The 26,780-nt window shown below is 32.8% G+C and overlaps 1 protein-coding gene across 1 annotated transcript; it reads right to left on the reverse strand.

The window, feature by feature from the left end:
* Positions 1-2,536: 2,536 nt before the first annotated feature.
* On the reverse strand, positions 2,537-19,806 carry Scgdelta (sarcoglycan delta). Its single transcript, XM_080169909.1, has 10 exons — positions 19,724-19,806; positions 14,321-14,450; positions 13,498-13,596; positions 13,214-13,250; positions 7,522-7,546; positions 4,774-4,847; positions 4,323-4,384; positions 4,012-4,101; positions 3,610-3,714; positions 2,537-2,957 (listed from the first exon to the last, which is right to left on the reverse strand). Exons 1-10 carry the CDS (start codon positions 19,804-19,806, stop codon positions 2,877-2,879), a joined length of 786 nt encoding a protein of 261 aa, XP_080026035.1. The 3' UTR covers positions 2,537-2,876.
* Between the last annotated feature and the right edge of the window lie 6,974 nt (positions 19,807-26,780).

The raw sequence follows: 26,780 nt of genomic DNA on the forward strand, positions 1-26,780 counted from the left end.
ATGAATTTGCGAATATAAAATACTATGCAGATGCGATAATATGTGGAAGTGTAGGAACATCATTCATTTCATTTTCAAATTATATGTGTATGCAATATATGTTTGTAAAATGTATGGTTATCAGGCATACATCTCTATTTAATTTCAAGCAAAAATTATTGGTGACATGAATGAATTTAATGTGATTTTAATTTTGAAAGATTTAATTTTAAGAAAATATTACCTAGGCAAACTTATATTCCTTAGCCGTACATAGATTTAAATAAATATGTAAGACTTAGAAAACTCTAATTTCTAGGCGGACCTAAGAAATTGTATTGGATGTTTTAATTACTAAATTACCACATAGAATCACAGTAGAATGTTGCTGTAATTGGAAGCTGGTAAAAGTTTCTCCTAAAAAAGAGAACAAATTAAGAACGATAACTTTTGGTCGAGAATCCTGAATGACGTCAAATTACCTTATTAGCTAAATCGGCAAAAAGTTGTAACATTTGACCCCCTTTTTTGAGAAACTTTTACCAGCTTCCTGAAGCATTTTCTACCTAATAAGATCCTTCTGGCTACTAACGGCCAGACGGCTGAACATACACATTTATGACCGGCTTAATTGTTGGCCTACAAATAATCTGGATTACGCCAAGGTAGAGAAAATTGTGAAATGAGTATGAAGTCTACCTGTAAGTCTATCTGAAGCTTAATATCTCGGTAACAACTTAACCGATTAGGGGGATGTGGCAACTCTCAACACACCTTGGTGCTTAGAACCCTTAGGAAGTATTACTCCCCAATTTTTTTTCCTCTGGGAGAAGTCCAAAGAGGCTAGGGGCAATATAACAATTTTACTTAATATTTTAATATTTTTAATTTTCTTGTTATACAGCTGTACAGATAATTATGCATCCTAATGTGACTTAGCTGCAGTTGCAGTTGGAGCCATAACAAACTTCACGGATTAGAAAAAGTTGGGTGGCTTTGAGGAAGATTAGCGACACTCAGCCGCATCGATCCCACGAGAAAAAAAACACCAGAAGGAAACATAATGTGCTTTAAAAATTCACGCAGTCAAAACCCAAATGTGTTTTTTTTATGTAAAGAGGTAATTAATATTTTGACTCAAAAGTGTTGATTTTATTAAAATTCAGGGATCATAAGTGATATGACAGTGGATGATAAATTGGTGTACGTACTACCCCAATATTGATAAAAAAAACTCTTTTGTAAATTAATTTATTTGTTGAAAAATTTACACTATTTCCTTTATAACACACCAATCAAGATTTGATAAAAAGTAACCAAAGTTAAGGAGACCAGATACGTGCACGCCGTCCATACTGCACCGTGCATCAATGATCCTTGGAGCTACACCAGAAGAGTCCTACTGTGCTGGAAAGGTCCTAGGTTAGATGTCAGACTGAATTCTGGTCACTTTCTCCAGTACAGGGGGTTTGGGTGGGGCTAACAATCCTTCCCTAGAAAAAACCTGCTCACGTTCAATCTGCACAAAATAAAGACCAATTTAACTTTGGGCTCGGGAACGAATTAGAGGTTGAACCAAAGTTTTTGAGTAAGAAAAACGTGGTTATATAAATTTGGGTACCCGTGTGATTTACAGTCCAATGTCCGCTCCCTGCCTTATTTAAATTCCAAGGAGACATAGTACATGAGAAAACCGCTAGTTTTGTTGGCAGGCACACCAAAGGGATTTATGGATAGGTCAATGGTCCCCCCCCCCAAAAAAAATGTTTTCAATTTAGTCATTATTGCATTGAATTGTATACATATATTGGAGAAAGAATGATTGCACATAAATAAATTGCATTATCCACCCCCTTCCTGCACTTTGGTTTTAGGGAAGACCTACATAAATAAAGGAATAGCTCTACAATTTTTTTTGTTTCTATCTGTCTCTCAATATCTATAAAATGGGAGTGGATTGAGATATATGTCAGTAACCACCCCTACCCCCTCATCCATCCAAGCTTATTGTTAATGTTGCTAGAAAAATAGGTTTATTATTACTTGGATCCTACACCAGATTATCATGTACTCTAATAAAGTGAAACTTGTAACTGGCTAAAATAACGACACCGCACCCCCATGCAACCCCTATAAATTCTAAATGACGACAATTTTCCTCCAGTCATGATAACTACGTATTTTTTTATATTCATTCACAGAATAAATTTTGAGTACGCATAAAACAAACTTTTTATCTCTATAATCCCTGCAAGACCTCACCCACATTTGTCTATGGAATGTTCAGGGAAGCCAGGGATAGCAAAATAGACGATTCAATTTCTTCCCAGGGATATTTCTTCCTTCTTAAAGCATCTTGTCTGTAAATTCTTCCTTTGGTAAATTAAAAAGTTTGGAGAAAAATTATCTAAAAGATTTTTCCCCTTCTTCCTTGAAATCGTGGACTTTGAAGCATATTTAATTTAGACAACTTTATTTAGTTAGAAACGTGCTAAAATTTGGCAAGAATTTATAAATTTCTGGTTCTTACAAAATTTTTTAAAAATAATGATGAAGATAATAATTGCAAATAAAACTTTTATTTCATATCTTAAATACAATATGATTTAAGAAAATGGTAAAACTAAAATAATAATAAACTTAAACAATTACAAATAACATAATTAAACAGTTTAATGAGCTATATATAGAAATACTAAAGTATTAAAAAAGTGATACAGGGTGCCTTCTACATCTATACTAAAAAACATGGAACTTTTTTTGATGGGCATTAAAGTGCTATATGTGCTTTGGAGAAATTATAAAAATAAAATTACCAGATTATTTCAGGTGCATGCATAAAAAGCAATACTGCAAATTATTTACAATGCATTACTAAAAAACATTTTAAAATTAATTTATTTACAGAATTGGGAGCTGACACTGCATTTTGATCCTGTAGGTGCCAGAAACAGTTTCCCAGTGCCACATACACAAACCTACAATAAAAATACACAGTTTCCCCTAAATTTCTTATGGACCTAGAACCCCCCTAACATAAATTCGGAATAGATAAAAAATAAATGGGCCAAAGGTTGTCGCCTGTTAGGGGTTCAACTTAGTTTAGGTTACATTGGGTGCAGGTTAGAGTTAGACCACCTACAAGGTTCGCCGTAAAAAACCTATCCCCTTACTTGTAATTTTATTACTAACAAGGGGGAAGGGGTCGGATTTCTGTGGTTAATAGCCACTTTGAAAGAAAGCGCCAAAAAATGGTATAAATCTTAACAAATGCATTGTCTAATTCTAGAACTAGAAGATTGTTCTAGATTGCCTAAACCCTGCTGGGATTATTATCAATTTAATTCAAAATAAGGGAAAAGGGTTCTGTGCTTTAGAAGGCACTTTGAAGGAACCGCCACCCGATCTGGATCATGGAAACAAAACGAAGTTGCGAGTTTCGTCGTATTTTTACAGTAGCGGTTTACCTATTTCAAGCCCCTGCGGGGGTTTCTAGCCCTGCGGGACAATCATTAACATTTACTTACCCTAACCTAAAATAACCTTTTAAAGGCTACTGTGAAAATGCGATAAAACCCGCAACTTCGTTTTCTTTCCATGAGCCCTCAATCTTTTAATAATAATTCTAACCTGAAATATTTCGAATTTATCTTGTTGGCTATTATATAATCTTGTATAGGTGCTGTTAACTGTTGGCAAATCTGCCATTCGTATGTCTCCACCTCGAATATCAATCTAAAACAATCAAAGGGTTTAATCACGCAACCTTTTCCGTATAATAATGTTTTTCATCATATTTAGAACGATATATAATGTATGTATTATGTATTATTATTTAATGCATCGTATTATAAACAGCTTTCCGCGGATATTAAAATGAAAGATTATAAGATTTAAACAAGTTAAACTGGTATTAATTTAATATTTTCGTGGACAATTGTCTATAATAACATTCTTTACATGATTTTACAGTACGGCTGATCCAGCAAATATAAATCGGTTTCGAAGCTATTCTGGAAATTTTCCATTTACCTTTCCCTGTTTGGAAGCAAGAGTAAGATCTTGGAAAGATTGAATTTTGATGGCTCCGCCTCCAGACTCAAGGTTTAGGTGAGATCCAGCCTGAATAACAAAACAAGAACGAAATTGAGCAAAATATATTTTTAGCCGGATTAAATTTTGTTTTACGTTTAGCCAGTACGCTTGTCATTACATTGCGATACGGGTACATGAATATTCAGTATGACTAAAACCAGTTTTAATTTAGCGGCAATTAATCTGATTTAGAGCTAAACTGGAAAAGATGATGGCTGGTATTTCAACACAATATCTTCCTGAATTACCTGCATATGAACTCCAGTTGTTAGTGATTCAATCACCAAATCCTGACCTACCCTGCTTTCAACTGAAATAAAATGTATAATATGTACGTTTATCACAATAAATAAAGCCGTAACATCAACTTACATAAACTTAAAATAAATTGGCAAATCAATTCTGAAGAAAGGGAGGGGTGGTAATTTAGCCTACAATATGTTCATCGGTTAGTGAGATCCTAACGGAAAAACTAAAGAACTTTACGACTTTATATGATAGGATAATTAAAAATGGTATTTCACAGAATACAGTACTATTCGTTGGCATCTTCAAGTTCATCATTTATGCTATAGATATAACGACAGACAGAACAATATAATGCATGCTGTATAGCAGATAGAAAAAAAAAGTACGCCCCCCCCCAAATTTTTTGGATAAAATTTGCCATTGACAAATCCCCATGTCCCTTGTTGTTACCTAGAGAGGTTTGTAACGTGTTTGAAGTAATAGAGCTAGCGGATAACTTTGCTCTCTCTGCCAGTATACCATCCCTAGAATATATTATTTTAGAGTAGCTGCGCTTTAAATAAAGACGACACATATGTTTTAGATATTAGAACAAGGATGTCAACATCCATAAGTAGCATTGCATTGATTTAGAAACGGACAAAGTGAGTTGCAGAGCAGATATTAAGTAATAACAAATGTACAAGCCTAATGTAGCATGACCGACAGACCGACGGTCCAAGTAAGTTGTTTATTAATGAATACTTTTTGGTAAGGGTTATCTTCACAAAAAATATAACTGTATCTGAAAGAGTAACCGTGAAAATAGCATTTACCCCAATGCGTTAAGGACTAACGGACGGAAGGACAAAGTGAATAATAAATAAGCTTCGTTACTAAAAACCCACTAGAGACGTGTACATGTTACCAAAATAGACTACTGCTTTGACAGGCGATTGATTTTAATATTGATTTCAGAAATAATACCTTGTTTTTATCTAGGGCTTTCTAGGCATAATTTAGGCAACTAAGGGAGTTTATTAACAAATTAGACATTTTAAAATTGATTATTGAAAGACTCAATTTAAAATTAATATAATACATTTTCTTTATTTTGATAATAACCATTTTGAAAGAAATTAAAGGTTATAATAGATAATTATGCATAATGATCTTTTAATAGATATTTTACATATACATATGTTCATACATTAAAGCCAAAATAATTTTTGTTGCGAAGAAACTTTATCATAGGTTTAGACATTTTGTTCATAAGAAAAAGTAGGTGTTTTTTACTGTTTTAAAGGATCTTATGTTTCTTGTAAAGATTCACTAGGTGAAAATAGAATTTTTTTCAAAGAAATGTTAAAGTTAGATGTCTGGAATTTCTCATAAGATTCCAATGACTTATATACATCCATTACTAACTTTATCCATTTGATTGTATGCTTGACTGTTCTAACAATTATGGTTCTTTTCCTCAAAGTGCGAGCACAGAAATTATTAATCCCTTCCCCCATATTTCCTCCAAAATGAATTTAAAATGAGTGGATGGGTGGGGAGGAGGGAGGCGATTTTTCCCATGTCTAATCCTTGCGTAGGGCCCTAACCCTATGAGGCTACCCTATAGTCAATATAAAATAACCTAACCTAAGATACAAACACAAGCAAAAACTACCTTTTTTTATTTATTTCAAAATAAAGGGGCGATATTTCCAGTGCATGACTTGGTCATTTTAGGGGAAACCCCAACTGCATAAATATCGTCTGGCGTGCAGTTTCTGTTGAAACATGTTAGTCAAGCTAAGCCGACCAACAGAGGGAGGGGACATTGGGCTGCTTATTATAATTGTTCCCAAACATTAATGTTTTCTTATTCGTTGACTAACAAGTTTGAGGAACTCTCATTAAATTGTGATTGGTTGGTTCCAAACATTTCAAGCACTAATTGTAATCACTGAGGGGTAATTTTGTGTATCGTTATTGGAGATACACATCAATTTATCGGTCATTGCCTTATCCCTTTATATTTCTGAAGACCACCACTCCTCATTTAGTTAATATTTAGTGTGTAATAGATTTACATTACCAAATTATTAGATTCAATTACACTCATAATAGGCCGGGTAGGTAAATTGTACTTTAATATCTTTTAATGGTTTATTGATAAAGGATTGCAAGTAGAATATCATCTTTTTGTATACTTCACTGATGGATACAGAATATACGTGGATATTATGAAAGGGGAAAACTTGTCGTCAATATAACTTGCCAACATGGAACTCGCTTATTGGTCAGTTGTTTCATAAAGTAGGAGGGGATTTGTTAAGGTGGTGGCAAAGGGTTATCGTTAATTTATCCTGCTACAAGTTTCACTTTATTAGAGAACATAAAAATCTGGCGTAAGATCCAAGTAATAATATATCCATTGCTACAAACACCTACTCAATAATTCCAAATGTACGTCTGTCTGTTAAGAACAGAGGGAAAACGTCAATTTTTTGGATGCTATTCAAAATAGACGAGTGAAATTTTTGTGAAGATTCCATTTATTTCTTTACCATACCTTAGTTTCTCAGGAATCATCTGGACACATTTAAAATCTATAGTTCAAATAAACGTTAAGAGCTTTCCGTTACGGACGGACAAAATTTCTATAGAAAAGATTTATTTTTAAACAAGGATGAAACATCCATAAAAGCAAAGCACTGAAACGGTAGGACAAACGGACGTTAACACTTGTATAGTTTCAGAACTGAATAATCCTAATATAAATGTATAAAAGTCAAAGCAAAATTGTGAATAAATTTGTTAAAAAACTGCTTGATACAGGATAATGTTTATGGACATACTTACATTTTTAGGACTTGATTATAGAGTGCTTCGTTTATTACATTATACTTTGTTGTCCCAGGAATCAATATACCAAAAATCAGATCAATCGGAGAATTAGATCACATAAAAATTTGATGTTAAAAAAGTAAAAAGATCATCATGTTTAAAATGGAAGTACGGACATTTTGGTAATGATTATAGAGTTGCTACGCTTTCTAAATCGTACCTAACTGCTAAAGGAATCACCATGCAAAATTTGAAATCGATAGGGCAATTCTAACATGCCTAAATTAACGAAAAAAGCTATCCGTTACGGACGGACGTACGGACGGACGGACGGACCGACCCTAATTATAGAAAAGCTTCGCTTTAAAAGATATTTACCTCGTAGCTTTCAGAATAGTTCTTCCCTGTTAAAATAAAAACAACTTAGGTATTCATCTTTCTAAAATTAATATGTCATAAATTTGATAAACTAAAAATAGAATAAATTTTTTTAAAATCAGACAAAGAAACCCCGAAATAAATAGCCAAGAATATGATTACTAAAGGTTGGATAAAAATACTTGTTAATTTTCAGGGATCGTCTAATCATGACCATCTAAAATATTTAATAGTCAAATGTAAAAAGTGGTTGAAATGTTTGCTTTTTTATGTTTTTGTCACAGCTTAATTATCCTTATACTAAAGTAACAGGATGTCTGTGTGTTTGTCTGTGTGTTCCGAAGGATCTCGCTAACCGCTGAACCGATTGGGTTCTCCTTAACAGGGTAGATTCTCATATGTCCCGGGAAGGTTTATAACTATTTTGGGGGAGGGTACCACCACCCTCCCTAGAGAAATTAAATTTTTTAAAAATTTACCAATTTTAGAAAGAGAGTTCAACGAAAAATAAACATCAATCGTAAATTATTTTTTAACTTTTTCTTTTAAAATCTAAAATAAGAAATTGAATTATCAAATTCGACTCTCTCCTCCTCATGTGCCCCTAGAGGCCTCTAGGGGCGTAGCCGCTAGTGAAAATAATAAAGTAATAAAGAAAGTAACAACAAAAATAACCTAAAAGTGATGATTTAGTTATTCATGTGTATTTTTAGCATATTGAATAACTTGACACTATATTAACTTTTTAAAGTTTCTTGTTATCTATGGTAGTTAAAAAACACTCCTCCAAAAAAGTAAACGTGCATAGCCGCTAGTTTTTTAAATCCGATTTCTTTTTTCAACTTTTACGTAAAAAATCCATGAAAACACGTCTGAATAAAACCCAAAAAATTAATATTAAAGCATAATGCGATTATATTTTTTTTTATTAATATGAGCCCTAATATTTTTTATAACGGAGTGTTTTCTCAATCAGACATAAATTGAATGCTTAAAAAACTATCCTTTTGATAAAGTAACAGGATGTCTGTTTTTCTATCAGCCTGTCTGTACCGAAGAATTTCGCTAACTGCTGAACCAATATGGTTCTCCTTTACAGGGTAGCTAGTATGTATATAAAATAATATTTTTGGTCTGACATTTTTTATTTATAATATTTTCAAATTGACAATAATTGAAAAATTCCACATTAATTATCTTATATGATTAATCTTAATGCTAAAATTACCAACAAATTGTCACGTTATAATGGGTTATATTAGCCTTATTTAAAAAGTCTCACCTGTCTATGTAAAGATTCCTTAGATTAGAAAAAAATAAAAGATTTTAAGAAGATTCCCACAAATTTAATTTTTGTAGTGTAGAATATTAGTTGTTATATAAAAACACAAAGTATAACAAAAGGCCAAGTGACTAAGTATGTGTGTATAATAGGGTTGCTTCATAACAACTGATTTTTTAAAACCTGTAACAAATATTAAAAAACAAATTAAAGGAATAAACAAGAAAAGTGGACAGATTATATTAATTTGAGTTAAGAAAAGCCCTTTAGAATTGCTTTCAATAGTATTAGCCCCTAAAAAGGCAGTTATCGAATGGAAAAGAACAAAACTTATTTCTTTTACAAATGGGTTTATTTAGGCTAAACTGCTGTCCATGACACTGAAACGTCAGATCCCACAATCAAGGATAACTAAGGGAAGCAATGTCACATTTTTCAGTCTAAACACCTGTAAAGATGTAAGGTGAAGTAACACCCAACAGACAACCATATATATCTTTACACGACATTTGTCAGAAATTTTAATGAGCGTGGTATTGGGTTGCACCTATTTATGAGCCTTTCCTCTTCTCCACTATTAATATAACTCAACTGATATAGCAGCAGTAGGCTTTTACGTCTCTAATATGACGCAATGTAGTCCAGACTCGAACCCGACACCTTAACAATACGCTAATGCTGCAGCTGTGTAGTTAGCAGAGTTTTTCTGCAACATAGTCTAAATTTTTATCTGCAAAAACGTAGAAACATATTTTATACATATTTTTTCAAGTCATCCTTTAATGACCAAGTTTTTGGTGCCTAAATTTTGTACTATAGAAAATATATATGAAGTTTTTTTATTTACTAAAAAAGAGATAGGATGTATGTGTGTAGATTTGTAGGTCTGTCTGTGATTTGTTTTTTATATAAAGCATTTTCCCAAGCTAGGGGAGAAGCCATTTGTAAAAAACCCATAGATATTTAAAAATATATCTTAAAAGGCAGACATGGCTAGACTAATACATAGTATTTTATAATGTGTGTCAAATTGTATAGTCTTTTAATATAGGTAGGCTATAGTCTATAGATATTTACTTAAAGGCGCAATATTTCATATCAATAAAACAGAAAACTTTTCTGTAAGATCTTGGAAATGTCAGATCTGATAAGGTTGTGCTTTTCTGGAAATCATTATAAATGCCATGGAGCGGTTTTAGGATATTTCATCACACATCCCCATTGTCCTCTTTAACTCTAGAGGCGAAGCAGCTAGCTATGCTATATTTCATTGCAGATATTCTATAATTATAGTCTTCTGTATTTAAGCCAGATATTGCCTAAAAATCATTAAAAGTAAAAATATTGTTAAAAGTTAAGCAATTGCTGTGAAATATTTTCGAAGCCTTGGGGGTATAAACAACCCTTTACCACCACCCTTTGACGTCTATGTTGTGTTTAAGGGTGGTTTCGATTGCTAAACAATGAGGAAGAGGCTGTTTGTGTTGTTATCAATTTACATGCGGTTCTAATAATATGATCATGTGATCAATGCGCGGAGTTGAGTGCACACCAAAGCTATCATACTTTAGATTAATGAGTTATATGAACATCCTTTTATCAGAGACAGGTAAAAACATTATAGAAAATGTAATGATCTAGTTAACATGTGAAGTTGAACTGATTGAGTTCTCAATGTAACGGGAGGTCCCTGGATGGTTTAAAACTATTTCATTTTTAAATTGAAGTATTTGAATGGTTTTAGTCTATTTCCCCCCTTCCTTTACAGAATACTTAGTCCTTAGAAGTTAGAGGCACATGTGTATATTATCTTTTTGGATGGGGTGTTCGGACGAGGTGGGGGGGGGGGGGGGTGGGGGGTGACTGCCTGGACCAACAGACTGACATCTATCTCTTCGTATTTTAGATATCTAAAATGAATTTTATCAATAAAATTCTTTTTCAGAAAACGTTTACATGTAGTTTTAAGTTTTAAAAGAATTTGCTCAATATTACCTCACGTCATACATTAAAACATTTAAAGGGCGAATATAGGTTCGATATGATATGAGCTTATATCAAAGGTGCCATTACATAGTTTTAGAATATCTATGCCAAATTTAAAAATTCAAAAAAATCCTTAAGTAGATTTTGCAATTTTCTGTTTCAATTGAACATATAATAAATCAGATGGCCTACAAAATCGTTTATTTTAGCCCTTTACAAGACTTTTTTTGACTAGTTTTCTTAAGTTTAATTGATTATTTCATTGGCATGCATCTTAAATGATAATTTAAATGTTTATTTTCTTTAATTATATATTATTTTATTCAAATTTTAAATAGCGTCAAAAAGTTTGCTTTAAAGTGCATCATAAAGATAAATATTAAGTTTTTAAATTTATTTTCTCTACTAAGATTTTAGATTGATTCATGATGAATACAATATATTTATAAAAAATATATAATATGTAAAATATATTTACCCTATGGAGCCCACAAACATGATGCAACTTTTAGCAAACAAAAATAATATTTTAATTTTGAAATATTTTTTAAAAATTAGTTTTCAGCCCTCCCTTTTTCAATGTACTTATACAAAATTATGTTATGAAAAATTTATTTGATCAAAAGTAAAAGTTGCAGCATCCTTTTTTTTCCCATTCCTTTCGTCTTCATTATGACTATGATTGAACAAAAGCTTTATAATACAACCTTCCGACGCAGCCTTGTGTGATGCAGGGATGTTTGGATTTCTTAGGGAACCACACTAGTTATGCGAAATGGCGTAATTATATCGACGAATCAGTTCGGTTTTAGGCTAGAAACAGACTTATACAGATAAATATGTCAATGTCTTTACGTTATTTATAATCTATATAATTGCACGCTTGAAATAAGCTCATATCATATCAAACCTATATTCGCCCTTTAACAATAAGTGTCCATACTTCCACAGAAAAGAAAATGCAATAGCTATAGAGTAATGATGATTATATGGTCACATGCTCTTTAAACAACCATTTCTTCGATTGGACGACCTTTGTCTGTGAATGGTAATTAATTGCATTGTTCTTGGCCAATGCATTCCCCCCATACTCTAACTATTTATGTCACGCATCTGAAAAAGCAGCAGTAAGAACCATCTTTAAATTTTTATGACACGGTGTTGAGCCGAGATTCGAACCATTCACCTCCCCGTCGACGAGGGGAAGCGCTACATGCTAAGCATCGATCGTAGGTGTCAGGTCAAAAGATAGACCTACAACCATTTGGGAATAAAATATGGTAAGACTTCAAAAGTTTAAGTTTTGCCTAAAAACAAAATAAAGTACAAGACTTTAGCTGAGGATGCGGCCCCGCCCCCTTAGCCGAGCCGAGGGTTTAGAAGCTGGATCCGCAACTCATACATTCAACTTAAACAACGTTGTAGACGAAATTTCAACAAAGCGTGCGGATTCGAGAAGGCTGGGACGCAGTTGCAGCCAACATCATCCGCATCTGCCATTTTATTTTCGCACCGCGGCTGCCTACCCTTGCTATTTACAAATATAACATTATTTGCTTTATTTGCAGAATAACTATATTGCTTAATTAGTGTCTCTAATAGTGTACAGTAACGCTCACTGTACACATTTTAGTGTACAGTTAATTTACACTTTTTTAATTTGTTAGTGTATACGTTTTATTGCAAAAAATGCAATCTTGAGATTATTTTTTTGTCAATCTAAGATTTAGGCTACCATAAAAAATTTGCACGTTCATTTTAATAATAGACCATGTAAACAAGGACAAATCAAGATAATTTTTCCTTGCCAATTTTTTTTACAAGACGTTTTAACTAGGGAGACAACAACCATAAGTAGCGAACAAGGTACAATATTTTAAGCGATGAATCACAATAATCAATTCCTAAAATGTAAGTATGTTAATAAACAGAACCCTGTATTTAGGTAATTTTGCAACAAGTTTTTATACAATTTTGTTAAACCTCTAAATTAATATTCTGCTTATTAAGTTATGAAATTCTACAATTGTTCATGTTCGTTTGTTTTCAGAGCTTCGATTTTATGGATGTTTGTGATCCTTGTTTATGTGCATCGCGCACTCCTAGTGCACGCTCTTGTTTCTAGGTTAACTCTTTCAAAAAATGTTAGAATTGCATAAGACAAAGATTAGATAGATGTATCTAATTCATTCTGCCCTAATTTTAATGCATGCCTTTAGTGTCATAAAGTAGGTCGTCACATTATCGACATAAATTATAAAAAATGTATGAAATATTAACTGTTTCTCTCATGTTTATGAATAAGAAAAATAAGTATGGGTGGTGGAGGGGGAGCCGGTGTTGAATATGAAGATAAATTTATCATCCATTGTCCCGATTCAAAGTCAATATTTTATTGTCAATAAAAAAAGTTGTTTTATTATTCCTGAGAATCGTGTATTTGCAGTTCCTCTGCTTCTATCTAAAAAAAAAGACATTTATGATTTAACTTTTTTTGCTTCTTAAACCCTCCAAAACGGCTGGTGTGAATTTTTAGATAGATTTGTTACAGATTTGTCCTTTTAAGGTTAATATGAATTTTTTACATTGAAATTTTTTCTCTCTATTTTTTAGTCAAAAAAGAGCAACTTTAAAGGGTAAGGGAAATGGCAATTGGAAATAGAATATTGGAGGATAAATATAAGCCTATAAGTAGAATATTAACCAACCTCTGCATTTTGTTTAAGTTTAAATGCAGATCTGTCCGCCTGTAGGTGTATGTCTCTGCTGGCATGGATATTCAGAGCTCCACCAGGATTTCCATATAACTGAACAGTTAAGGTTGTTTTGTTAGTTTTTGGGTAGATATTAATTTCTATGTTTTTTTTTTATTTGGGTCAGGTTAGATTTTCTTTGGTATTAGATAGACCCGCAGGGTTTGGACACTGCAAGTATACGATCCATAGGGGGTTATCCTAGGAAGAAATTACCAATTATTCGTATTTTTTTTTTTAAATATGGGTTCATTGCTCAGGGTTCGTTGTAAATTGTGAAAATGAAAAATGTCTTTATGTTTAGCGAAGGATATTGAAGCTTCTTATATGTCCAGAGAAGTTACAAAACTATTTCGGAGGAGAATACCTTCATAGTCTCAAATGAAATCGCTCCTAAAGAAAAATGCCTCCCATACATTTTTTCTTTCCGAATTATTCTTTTTGCAGCAAAAATTGAAAGTAGAGGTTCGACTCAGCTTATACCAACAGCAAAATTAATGCGGAAAAAGAACCCAGTAATAGTGTCGGACTGATTATGACGTAAAAAAAATTACGTCATAATCAGTCCGACACTTTTAATGGGTTCCGGAAAAATATCGCGAAACCTATACGTGTTTTTCAGCTGTAGTTGGAGGCAACACATAGGTTTAGATTTATTTCGCTTGTTGGTTATACATTATTCCTGGGTTTGACCAACCCTCCCACCCTCCACGCAAGTCCCCATGCTAGAGGCATCTAGGAACTTAGCTGCTAGTAAATGTTAAACAATATAATGTACCTGATTAGTGTAAATATTTTGAGTTGTAAACACAGATCCACGAATTTGTACTCCTTCAGTACCAAAACTGTTTTTTTTTGTTGTTGAAAATTTTATTTTAAAATAATTTCTCAAATTTAGTAGACCTATACTTTAAATTAGTAAGGGAAAGGGATAAGGAAATCCATTAATGTTGAATGTAAATAATTTTTACTTTATATTATAAAATATTTACTTATCGTATAGTATTATAGACAGCTTTCCGCGGAAATTAAAATGAAAAATTATAGGATTAAAGCCAGTTTTGTTAGTCCAAAGTGGCCGAATAACAAAACTTGCTCCTATCAACATTCCCATCAATATGGGGCATAATTAAGTATAAAACATCTATAGCGGTCAGACTGTTTTTAAGCAGCTTTTTAGCCGCTTTTCTTTTTTACAACTGATTTTCTTGACTCCTGTAAAAGCTGGAAGGCTGAAACTTCTTGTGAACATTCCCATTAATATGGAGCATAATTAAGTATGTGAATATTCCCATTAATAAGAAGCATAATAAGTATAAGACATCAAAAGCTGTCAGATTGCTTTTAAGCAGCTTATTAGCTGCTTTTCCTTTAAAATTTTCCAAATACCTTTTTTTTGAAAGTTTCGTGATTTTCAGTTTATGCATATTCTCTCTCTTTCTTTTCTTTGTTATGATAACAGTTAATCTGCTCTATAACTCACTTTGTCTGTTTGTCATTTAATAATATATTTTGTGATTCGCTACTTATGGATGTTGTCATCCTTGTTATTTTACTATTTCTGAAAAATTGACTGTTATCCGATGCTATACATTATTTTTTAATGAGAACCGGTTCTAATCCTGAGGATATTTAGCCATACTGGAAAGAAATGTTTACTGTTATAAAACTACAAGGAATTTCCATATAGTCAATTTATAAAATCTTTTGTATTGATTATAGAGTTACTACGCACTCAATTTTATACCTTAGAGTAACAAGAATCTTCTTGTCACATTAAAAACTAGAGTTGGCTCGATATAATTATCTCCCTATTGGCTAGTTTTCTATATGCTTATCTATTTCTCAATAAATCTATTTTCCTCACCCGGCATTACTATCTAAAAGAAAGTAAATATTTAATAATCTAAATGATTTTAAAAAGATTTTTTAAATTATATTTTTTTCTTTACATTACCATCACCAAAGGGTTAATGATGATGATTACAATTTTAGTTTAATATTTGAACACACAAAGTGTCGCCACAATCGAATTCTTTTAAAACAGAGTTTTCTTAAATCTATTATATTATAAATCTAAATTTTCTTTTTTATGATTAGAAATTAAATACATTGATAAAAGGTAAATAGCAACATGAAATTAAAAAAAGGAATTTATTTTTAATAAAGTAAAATAATGGGTCTTATCTTTCTGGGCAATGAGAGTTTATTATGGATTATTGGAGCACTATGAGTTTTAAACAAATATTCCTTGGAAAACTTGAGCTCGTTTATAGACATTTATTTCCTATATAGATCTGACATGGATCTTGAAGCAATTAAGCAGGCCGTTTTGTACATGTTAAAAATTGGAAGATTTCATTAAATAAAAGTTATCGCAAATATACTTAGTAAATGTTAAACAGTTAGGAAGTTGAATCGATTTTTATAGAAGCAGAAATATAATCTATGATTATGGTTTGGACCCTCTAAAACTGTTATCTACCCTTCCACTTTCCCCTCTCTTGGTGAAGATATCTTCAACGCCGATACGATTTTTGAAATATAAGATTCCACTTTTGTCTCTCTTGTTGAAGATATCTTAACCAAGAGAGGCAAAAGTGGAATCTTAAATTTCAAAAATCGTATCGGCGTTGAAGATATCTTCACCAAGAGAAGGGAAAGTAGAATCTTACATTTCAAAAATCGTATCGGTGTTGAAGATATCTTCACCAAGAGAGGGGAAAGTGGAAGGGTAGATTACAGTTTTAGAGGGTCCAAACCATAATCATAGATTATATTTCTGCTTCTATAAAAATGGATTCAACTCCCTAACTGTTAAACATTACACCTATGTTTTACTATTTCAGAAAATACTCATATATGTATTTGTAAATTAAAGAATAAAAGTTGTTGAACTTGAAAATTTTCAAAATGCTTAAATGAAATATTGTTATATTAGACAAAGAAAGAAATGACAAACCCAGCCCCTAGCTTCTTGGGACTCTTTAACAAATAAGTATTGGAAGGTATGTATTTCATAACGGGAACTGGAGGGAGGGGGGGGGGGCCTAAAATGGCCTAAAACCTGACAAGGAAAGTCACTAATTCTTCCTGAAACCTTCAATGTGAACAACCTTTATTTCTTATTGTAAATATTTTATTGCTGTAACCAATTTCTGACCACGAGAGTAAAAAAGGTACAACTAACAATAAATATTTAGCGTTAACATACAAAATGCTTAAAGATTAAAATTAGCAAAATTAAGAATTCTATTTATAATAAAAAGAATACAAAATTTTGATTTTCATCTAATTTGATTAAGCATGGTGTTGTTGTTGAGTCAGTCCTTGCCACTTATATGCCAGGTAGTCGTCATAAATCATTGAAATTGTATCTCGACTAAATATGTCAGGTTTCTACAAATATGTTTTGATATTAATCGCCCAAACTTTTCTGTTGCTGTTTTGGGAAACAACCCAAAAAAATATATTTCTTCATGTGAACGGCAATGTTGATGCAAATTTTGAGTGTAAACATAAATATAAATATTTACGACGCTCACTATTTCACTGAGCGTCCAGTTTTAGGAGTAAGGCAAAGAATTATGGGTACTTGCTTACATTTGGTAGACTGGAGCACCGAAAACCCCACCCCCCGCTTAGTTTTGACAAAAATCAAAAATAAGGGGGGGGGGGGGTAGTTTTTTAATGTCTGGAAAACGGCAAGGAGGAAAAGTGCTCAGCAAGGCAAAGACTTAACCCCCCCCTTAATTTTGAAGAAAATCAAAAATAAGGGGGGGGGGGGGTAGTTTTTTCACTGTACACACGCCAGAAAGTTGAGTGAGGTAAATCAAGAAAATCCAGTATACCAGAGGGGAAACCTTATTACAGGGATATTCATGTTTTGGGGCATAATTTCCTTATTTATTGACTTTGGCCAGTAAAAGGTTTTAATTTTACAGTGAAAAAACTACCCCCCCCCCTTATTTTTGATTTTCTTCAAAATTAAGGGGGGGGGTTAAAAACTACCCCCCCCTTATTTTTGATTTTTGTCAAAACTAAGCGGGGGGTTAAAAAACTACCCCCCCCCTTATTTGTGATTTTTGTCAAAACTAAGCGGGGGGGGGGGGGGGGGTTTCGGTGCTCCGGTCTTCACATGTAAGCAAGCACCGAATTATGCATATGGAAGAGGTTTTGGAACGGAAAAATAGTAATATAGTAGTTACTTAAACACCATCTAAATATATAAAAGTTGGCAGTTTTCCTTAAAGTGCCTAGTCGAGCACAAGTCACCCTCTATTATTTTAATTAACCCTATTCTAAGGAACCTCCATACAATCACTATTCCTGGGGGCAGGGGACATTAAATACCTCCCCATTCCTATCTTAGAAACTATAAGAGATATTAAAACACACTCAAAGACAAAGTACCAGTTCAAGCAGGGTTAAGTCGACTAAATGCTCAGTGGCTACTATTAGAACTATTTCATACATCTATATCTATTAACAGCCAAGAGAATCAGAGAATGAACCATTTATAATTATAGAGTAGCTTCTCTCATGATCATGTTGATAATAATTGCCTCACAGTGCCAACAATTTTAGTGGTCTAGGTGTGTTTTAAACAGAATTGAAATCATAAAACTCCATATTAGACTATTAAGGGAGAATCCAGTAAAATGACCATTGTAGAATTGTAGATTTCCAAGACAAAGCATCAACCCCCTTTCCCAATTTCCCATTATATAAAGTAGTAATATTTTTTTTGTCTGAAGCTTAAGATTTCAATAACCATGGAACTGATTGGGTTCTGTATTTCAGGTAAGCATCACATAGATCCTGTGATGATTTTAGGATATTTTTATTTTTTGATTTAAGATTGTGGGGTGGGTTTAAGCTAGTTTTTCTAATTATAAAATAGTACAGGTGTAAGTCTGTAATTAAATATCTCTTACAACTGGAGAGATAATACCTTTTTTTAATTCAAAAACTTTTAGGTTGTGTCGTTGACGTAACTCAATTTTGAATGCAATGCGTAAATTAAGAAATACTTTAAACAACTCTGACCAATCTATTTATTGGGTGCCCTATTATCGGTTTGAGGGATTTTTCCCGACTATTTAACATAACAGACGAATACAACATTGCATGCTAATTTAATGTTGACCTAAAACAGTAAAAATATGTATAAACGAAGGTTTTCTTTATGTCGATTTTGGCATATAATGTAACTTTTTGAATAAGACAAGCGTATATTGAAGCTTATTATAGGTTAGGTTGAGATAAATTAAGATTAAAGCATAAGTTCAACGTATGGATAGTGCCCTGTAGGGTTAAAACTCCTCACACGAGCTCAATTTTTTTTTTATCTAAAAAAATCTAAACTATGGGAGGGATAGTTCGGTATTTTTTAATATCAGTTTAAGATATTTTTCTTATTAGTCTTTGGATTCAAACAAACAATAAACTGTTTTTATTAATAAACTGTTTTTATGGGGTACATTTGCAAAACTGATGTCTGTTTACTTCTGTCATTCATGTTCAACTGTCAAACAAGAATCATAATATACAAAGTCAAAATGATGTTAAATTATTTAAAATTGTGCTTATATGTTGGGTTCTAATGTTACTGGAGACATTTAAATGGTACCAAAAGCTGTTATGTCTGGCACGTGAAATAGAAATAAAAGCAGAAATAATTATTGGCCTTTAAAATTTTCCTTCCACACTAAGACATTTAGACTAAGAACGTGCAATCAAAAGGTCTGTTGTGTAACCAATATAAGATTTACTGCAAAAATCTGGCTTATTTAATTTATCTGGTAAATAAAAAATTTAAATTGTATAAGGGGTTTTAAAATTGTAGAGACTAGAATAACAAGTAAATAATACTACAGTTTGTACTGTAGACTTTCAGAGTACCTCAGGGTTATAGGGACAATAAAAAAATAATGTTGACCCACAACTTAATGTACGAATTTCTGATTTTAGTAGTTTAAAATAATTGGGTGACTAAGATTGGAAGAAGGAAATATAACACAAAATAAAATTCATCCATAATATTGCCTTCCAATGATTATATATTGATATTACCTCTAAGGGCGATGCTACTATCCAAGTCCTAACTGTACATGCTAATGAGTTGTTAATGTTAAAGGGCTAAGGCATGCCCCCTACTATTGCTGACGTGGCGTGTTACCATTTTAACGTCTCTAGCATGACGTGATGTGGTTCAGACTCGAACTGAACACCTTGCCAACAGCACAGAAAGCCGACAAACATGTTGATAATAACGTTATTGCCGTGTTTATTTGATAAAAAATATTTTTTTTTATTGAACTATTTTCCCTGACATACCTGGGCTGTAAAGTATCTAGACATGTAATTAAAATTCTTTTGTCCTTGTATTACATTTTAAAATCTTTCATTGAAGTAAATTCTAAACAAGCAAAACCACATCTGACAAATAAGAAGGTGAGGGAGCCATTAAAAGACCCTTGATGATTTTTTCCCAGGGGTCTAAAAAATACATGATTTTCAATATTTGAAATGGACGTACGGACTGTTTGACCAACTTTAATTGTAGAAAGTTTATGAAAACGACCATTTTAAAGCAAATTCAATAATCATTATATGTTTTGATTTTTAAATAATGCATCGTAAACGATTAGGTAGGTTAGTTTTAAATACAGTTTAATATAAATGACAATATGTCTGTATTAAGATTATAATATTCTAAATAATTCTAGAACCTATTAACAGCTAATTATGTTGTTTATTTAGGCTCCTTGCTTAAGTTTTGTTTATCTGTAATGTAAAAATAGTGCTGCTACTCTTTAATTGTAAATGTTAGTTTTTTTAGACTGTCTGATTAGTTTAACTTCATATTTATGATTTTAGTGTTTCACTAATTTTAGATGTTACCATCCTTTATTTCACTCTTTCTGAAATATTTATTATCTTGGCATTAAATTGAAGTCGGAATGTGCTTTTTCAAAGATAATATCCTTTAATTTACAATTACATAACTGCACCATCATAAAACAAGAATTGAAAATCCACAACAGCGAAGCTCAACATATTAGATAAATGAAGATAAGTGATTAGAGAGTCACAAGGTGTTCCTAATCTTCCAAGGAATTTATATTTTAAGGATATGAATATATTTTTCATATAAAAATCAAAATGATTAAAATGGATTCGTCGACTTTCTGTTTATGTATACTACAAAGTAACATTGTTTTTATTCTAATTAAACTACATTATTTCATTGTTATAGGAATCTTCATGTAAGTTGTATTTACAATATGAGCTTTCCGTTACTGACGGACACACTAAGTTTAAAAAAGCCTCAAATTAAGAATTACAAGGTATAATAAAAAGGTATGAAAATTCATAGCATAACTTTTTTCAAGCATTTTCATGTTACCTAGAATTTATTAGACACATTCTTCAATAAAAAGTAAGTTCAAATTTTGAGAAGGAAAAAGTTAAACGTTTGTGTATCTTATATTCAGCGAGAATAACTTCAAAAACGAGTTTTTTTTTGTAGTGACTATGAAAAGTAACGTTATGTGCTAAACTAGATAGAATTTGGAGTCTGTTCAGCTTATTTTACCTTTATGTGTCTGTACTATAAGACCTCACTAACTGCTGGACCGATATGGTTCTCCTTAACACTAAAGCTACTTAATTAAGCAAACTTTGCTCTAATTAGCTTGACTTAAAAATCAAATTTACATGTTTTCTAAGAGAGATGCAAAAAAATTGATAATTTCAATTTCAAATCTGATATAATTAGAGCGAAATATATCAAAATCAGAAATTGCAATGTAGAAAAAATATCACTTTCCTTTTTACATTGTTTGACCAATTTTGTCCCAACCCACAGCCCCCCCCCCCCTCAAAAAAAGAAGTAATGCTTATCTGGATAAAAAGTGGCAATCTTTGCCTATTTTTTGGTGGGGGGGGGGGGGGGACCTATCAATTTCTTATGCGGGCGAGGCTGCTGTCCAAGACACTCTAACGTCAGGTCCATCAACCAAGGGAAACTAAAAGGAGCCAAATCTCTCCTTTCCCGTCCAGACACGCGGGGTATTAGCTCAAGTAACACCCGACAGACGGCGTTGCTACAAAAGACCTACTCTACAAAAGACCTACCCCTACAAAAGACCTACTCGTCGGTTCTACAAAAGACCAACGCCTACAAAAGACCTATTCTACAAAAGACCAACGCCTACAAAAGACCTACTCTACAAAAAATCGTAATGCTAGAAGGTCATGGCCGCAGAGCTCGGCCCCCTGGCCTGCCTAACTGTGGGCGCTCGGCCCCCTTGCCTATAACCTAACCTAACCAAACTTATATGTAATAATGTATGAATGTTTATCGTAAATTAACTTAATTATACTTTAGAATTTCGTTGATTTACAAAAAGTGGTTGGTAGATTTTTTTTTAAATTTTAATATTTTTTTTTACAATATTTAGGTAAGGTTAGGTTAGGTTATAGGCAAGGGGGCCGAGCGCCTGCGGCTAGGCAGGCCAGGGGGCCGAGCGCTGCAGCCATGTATTGATTATGTATTACTTTATTAATAAATTTGATGTTTATATAACAATATACAGGGTGCGGCACATAAATCCGGACTTTTTCTAATTTTTAAACAAATGAACATAAAATCGTCAATTGTAAAGATTTTATTGAATTTTAAAAACTGAGAGGCAGAATAGGTATTTGACTATTAGATTATTCAAAAAAATGGCCACCAGTCTCATTCGCCACCTCTACCCGACTCCTCAACCGCGAGCAGGCCCAGGTCAAAATGTACCTGTCCAAGCTGGCGAAGTTCTCCTTGATAGTGGCAATGAGGGAGGTCCTTGTGATATGGGCACGTCTATTGGTGCATGCTCCAAAGTAGCTTTAGGCTCAAAAGTCCATTGAATTAAAATCAGGCTGCTGGGAGGCCACATTTCCTTAGAAACATGAGTAACCCCAGGGTCCAAATTAACACAACTTTCAAGCTACCCTTAGACACGGAGGCTCTCATTTGGACCACAGTTGATCTATAACAACGTTTTTTACCTTTTTGGAAATGGCATGACGATTCAGTTAGGGTTATTAGTGCAATTTATAGTCTAAAATGAGTTTTAAAGTTCTATATGGGTCCCTGTATTCGAGAACCGAGAAACATTTACAATTTTTCACGATTTTTGACGTTTTTGATACCTTAAAATCTGACACGTATCACTTTGCTGGAGTACTACGGCCAAGCCATTTCAGATAGAGAGCTCTAGTCTTTTTTAGTGTCTTACTCATGTATCTAACAGTATCTCCAGCAAGTTTCATATGCATATCTCACCTACAGATAGGCTGAGGTCAGATTTAGTGGGCCCTAGTTGAGAATCAAGATTAAACCACCTGCGCATTTCGAATCTGCCTTGTTGAACATATGTGCAACCAGCTCGTAATACATGTCCATCTTCGTCCAAAGATTTTTTTGTGCTTAAAGGTCATTATCTAAGCTTTTTATAGTGGGGTCAAACGTCCTGATTGGTCAAGTAGTTTTGATGCTATGGCCGTTTTAAAAAAGTCCGGATTTATGTGCCGCACCCTGTATATTCGTAGGTCTTTTGTAGAGTAGGTCTTATGTAGGGGTAGGTATTTTGTAGAGTAGGTCTTATGTAGGGGTAGGTCTTTTGTAGAGTAGACCTTTTGTAGGGGTAGGTCTTTTGTAGAGTAGGTCTTTTGTAGCAACGCCCGACAGACAACCAACTCTTTGATTGCACGACCTTTGTCTGGAAACCCCAACTGTGCATGGTGATGTGTTTCACCTGTTTTAGGCCAAGACATTATCATTACTCTAATTATTAATGTCGTCCAACTGACATAGCAGCAGTAGGAACCATTTTAGATGCTTTACGACGCGGTGTTAAGTACAGATTCGAACATATCATCTCCCCGACGCGACGATGAGGTTGAGCCACGGTTTGGGATTTGGTGGACAGATAAAAGTTCTCATTAGTTATTTGACTTTGTGGGGGTATAGCCAGGGGAATATTCACAAGATATTGCAAAACTCTAACGTATATAAGAGCGGAACTATCATATTTACCCTTAGCATTACGGACGGACAGAAATTTAAAATTGTAGTTTTGCTTTAAATCTGTTTTATATTTCTTAATTGTTAAGCCTAAACAATCATATTCCTAACAAATGTGAATGATGGGGGCAAATCAAATTACATAGAAATTGTCCATAATTTTGATATTTCAGATAGATGGATAAATTTTGATATGCCGTGGCCCACCGTGAAAATATAGAAACGGTTCTTGCATTACGCACTGTGGGCTAAAATTCAAAATGTAAGGGTAAAATTTATTGTAATATTAAAAGATCTAATGGCTTTGTCACAAGCTTTTAGGGGCTTTTCCGCCGATGAACGAGGGTTATTTTCAACAATAAAACTAAAATATTATATAGGTGAACTAAAGAATAAATATTTAAATTTGAAATCCCCCTCACCCCCAAAAAAAACAACAGCTTAAGACTTTTCGTAGATTTCCTGATAAATAGCCATCAATCAGCCAAATAATTTTTTATATATATGCTTTAGCCAGACGGACGTACAGACATACATCGCTTTACTTTGTATTTATTTGATAACAGAATGTGCTGGATAATACAAATTATTGTATAAATATTATAAGGGGCTGCAGTAAAATATACTAAAACCATTCCAAGACTTTGATTAAAAAAGGAAAAGCCTAAAGAACCAAACATGGACTATGAAAAGCTTCCCTAAAATCATAAATCAATCAGTTTAGTAGCTAGCAAGATCTTAACAATCGAAAGACAAATCATGATTAAAATTTGTTTAGATTTATCCAATTGTGTAGTTATGAATGTACTCACTCATACTTCGGCAAAAAGAAGTAAGAAGAATATAAAGAAGAATAAAGAGAGTGTATAAAGAGGGCTAGGAGGAGGTTAAAGGGTGTTTATTAGGGGGGGATAATACACCATATTTTAGGGGGGGGGGAGAAAGGGTTTCTGCAACCGTGAAATTTTGCGTGATGCAAAAATTTGCAAGAATTGTTAAGATTTTGCGGGAATTTATTGTAGGCCTTTAACACTATACAAAAACACAAACATATACATATTTCCATTAGAGGCACCCTAAAATATTTTATTTTTGATATCTAAACAGTGATAATTGTTTTAGAGGCTAACCAAGGGAGGGAGGGAACATTTGACTCTAAATTATACTGGTATCCAATCCAAAGATACAAAATTTTATTCATCGGCTTAAAAACTCTGGCTTTAAAAAATCTTTAGATACATGAGTTCTTTAGTCATCTTATTAAAGTTAAATAATAGAGGGGGCGTGTAACTATGTCTACAGAGCGTGAACCATGTCCTGATTTTGCAAGGGGTCTGTAATTAAAATAAGCCAGGAGCATCGGAAATATTAACACAGCTGAGTCCCTTCAAAAGAATAGAAAGAAATTGGCTAGCAGACGGAAAGGGTATCTACCATTTGGGTTAGGTAATCTTGATTGTAAATCTATACTAATAAATTTATTGTCTTCTTTTCTTGGGAGAATTTACAACACCCATTAATAAAAAAAAATTTGACTTCACATGCTTTGAAAAAATCGGCAAACTTTAGAGGAAAACCAATGGGACAAATTATCTCTTTCACAATGGAAATTAAGTTACAAAAATTTAAATAAAAGTATTTTATTTGATAGCCTCTACCACATAGATAACCGTATATGGTGCTTGTGTAGGAGAGAAGGTATTCGTATCCTTAAAATATAACATGCTGATTAATACTCAGAAAAAAATTTAAGAAAAACTTCTTGAATTCTTTAAAACTACCTAAGAAAATATAAACAAGCTGAATTATTAAGAAATAACATGAAAGGGCTAAGTACGAGTATTTGATAAACTAGCTAAGTTAAGATTCAAAGATCTATGATTTCTTGAATATTGCTAAGTTTTTAGGGAAATCTTTCTACTCAATATTTTCTTGGATAATACTGAAATTATAGAATCACAAAAAAGCTTGAAATAAGCAGCCAAGGAGTAGCTAGTCAGACAGCCTATACTGTTTTAGGCTGTAGGGGCTATGGTTGAACATCACTTTAACCAGATGTAACTATAGTTTAACTTAGCTTTCTTAAAAATAAAAAATGACTCAACCTAACCTAACCAAACATTAATAATATACAATTTCAATTAAACTTTGAAAATGACAAATAATCTTCTATTTTTTACAGTGTAGCGTTTAATGTTGTATGTGCTTATATTGCTAATGCTCAATAAATTTTGATGATTTATGAATGAATTTATGAAGATTTAAGGCATTTTTAAAACCAAGGCTTTTCTATAATTAGGGTAGGTCCGTCCGTACGTCCGTCCGTAGCAGAAAGCTCTTATTGTTAATATAAGCATGTTAAAATTGTCATTTCAATTTAACCTCAGCATGGTGATTCCTATAGTAGTTAGGTACGAATGAGAAATCGTAGCAACTCTATAATCGTTACCAGAATGGCCGCACGTTCATTTAAAACATGTTGATGTTTTACCTTTTTTTAAAATAACAGTTTTTATGTGAAATAATTATCCTCTTTATCTGATTTTTTGAATACTGATTTCTATTACAACAAAACACAATGTTAAATGCGAAGCATCTCTATAATGTCCTAATAATGTAAGTATGTCTTTAAACATTTCCTTTATTTAAGCAGTTTTGCAACAAATCTAATTACAATTTTGTTAGACTTTTACATTATATTCTGCTTTATTCAGTTCTGACAGCCTACAACAAGTAATAATGTTCGTTTGTTCTAACGTTTCAAAGCTTTGACTTTATGGATGTAGTCATCCTTGTTTTCATTGTATATATAAGTACTTTTTTATTTAATTGAAATATAGGTTAGATCTTAAAAATTCGATAAGAAATTAGTAAAATGGCAGAGTAAAAAATATATATTTTCTATACTTTTTTTTTGTGAATTGTTGATATTTCATAATTTGTAATTTAAAATGCATCCGCTATATCTATAAAATCTTTAAAACCCAATAAACAATTAAACTATCAATTATAATATTAAGAAGCAGCTTGTAGTGTAAAAAACTAGCGGCTTCGCCCCTAGACTCTAGGGGTTTTGCCCCAAGAGGTAATTAATGGAAAAAAAATTAAGTATCCGTTGAGAAGCCCCCACCCCACCACTAATTTTAAATAATAGAAAAAA

The sequence above is a fragment of the Acartia tonsa genome, chromosome 8 (genome assembly GCF_053477335.1).
Source record: "Acartia tonsa isolate MP-2025a chromosome 8, ASM5347733v1, whole genome shotgun sequence".
NCBI classification, from domain to species: domain Eukaryota; kingdom Metazoa; phylum Arthropoda; class Copepoda; order Calanoida; family Acartiidae; genus Acartia; species Acartia tonsa.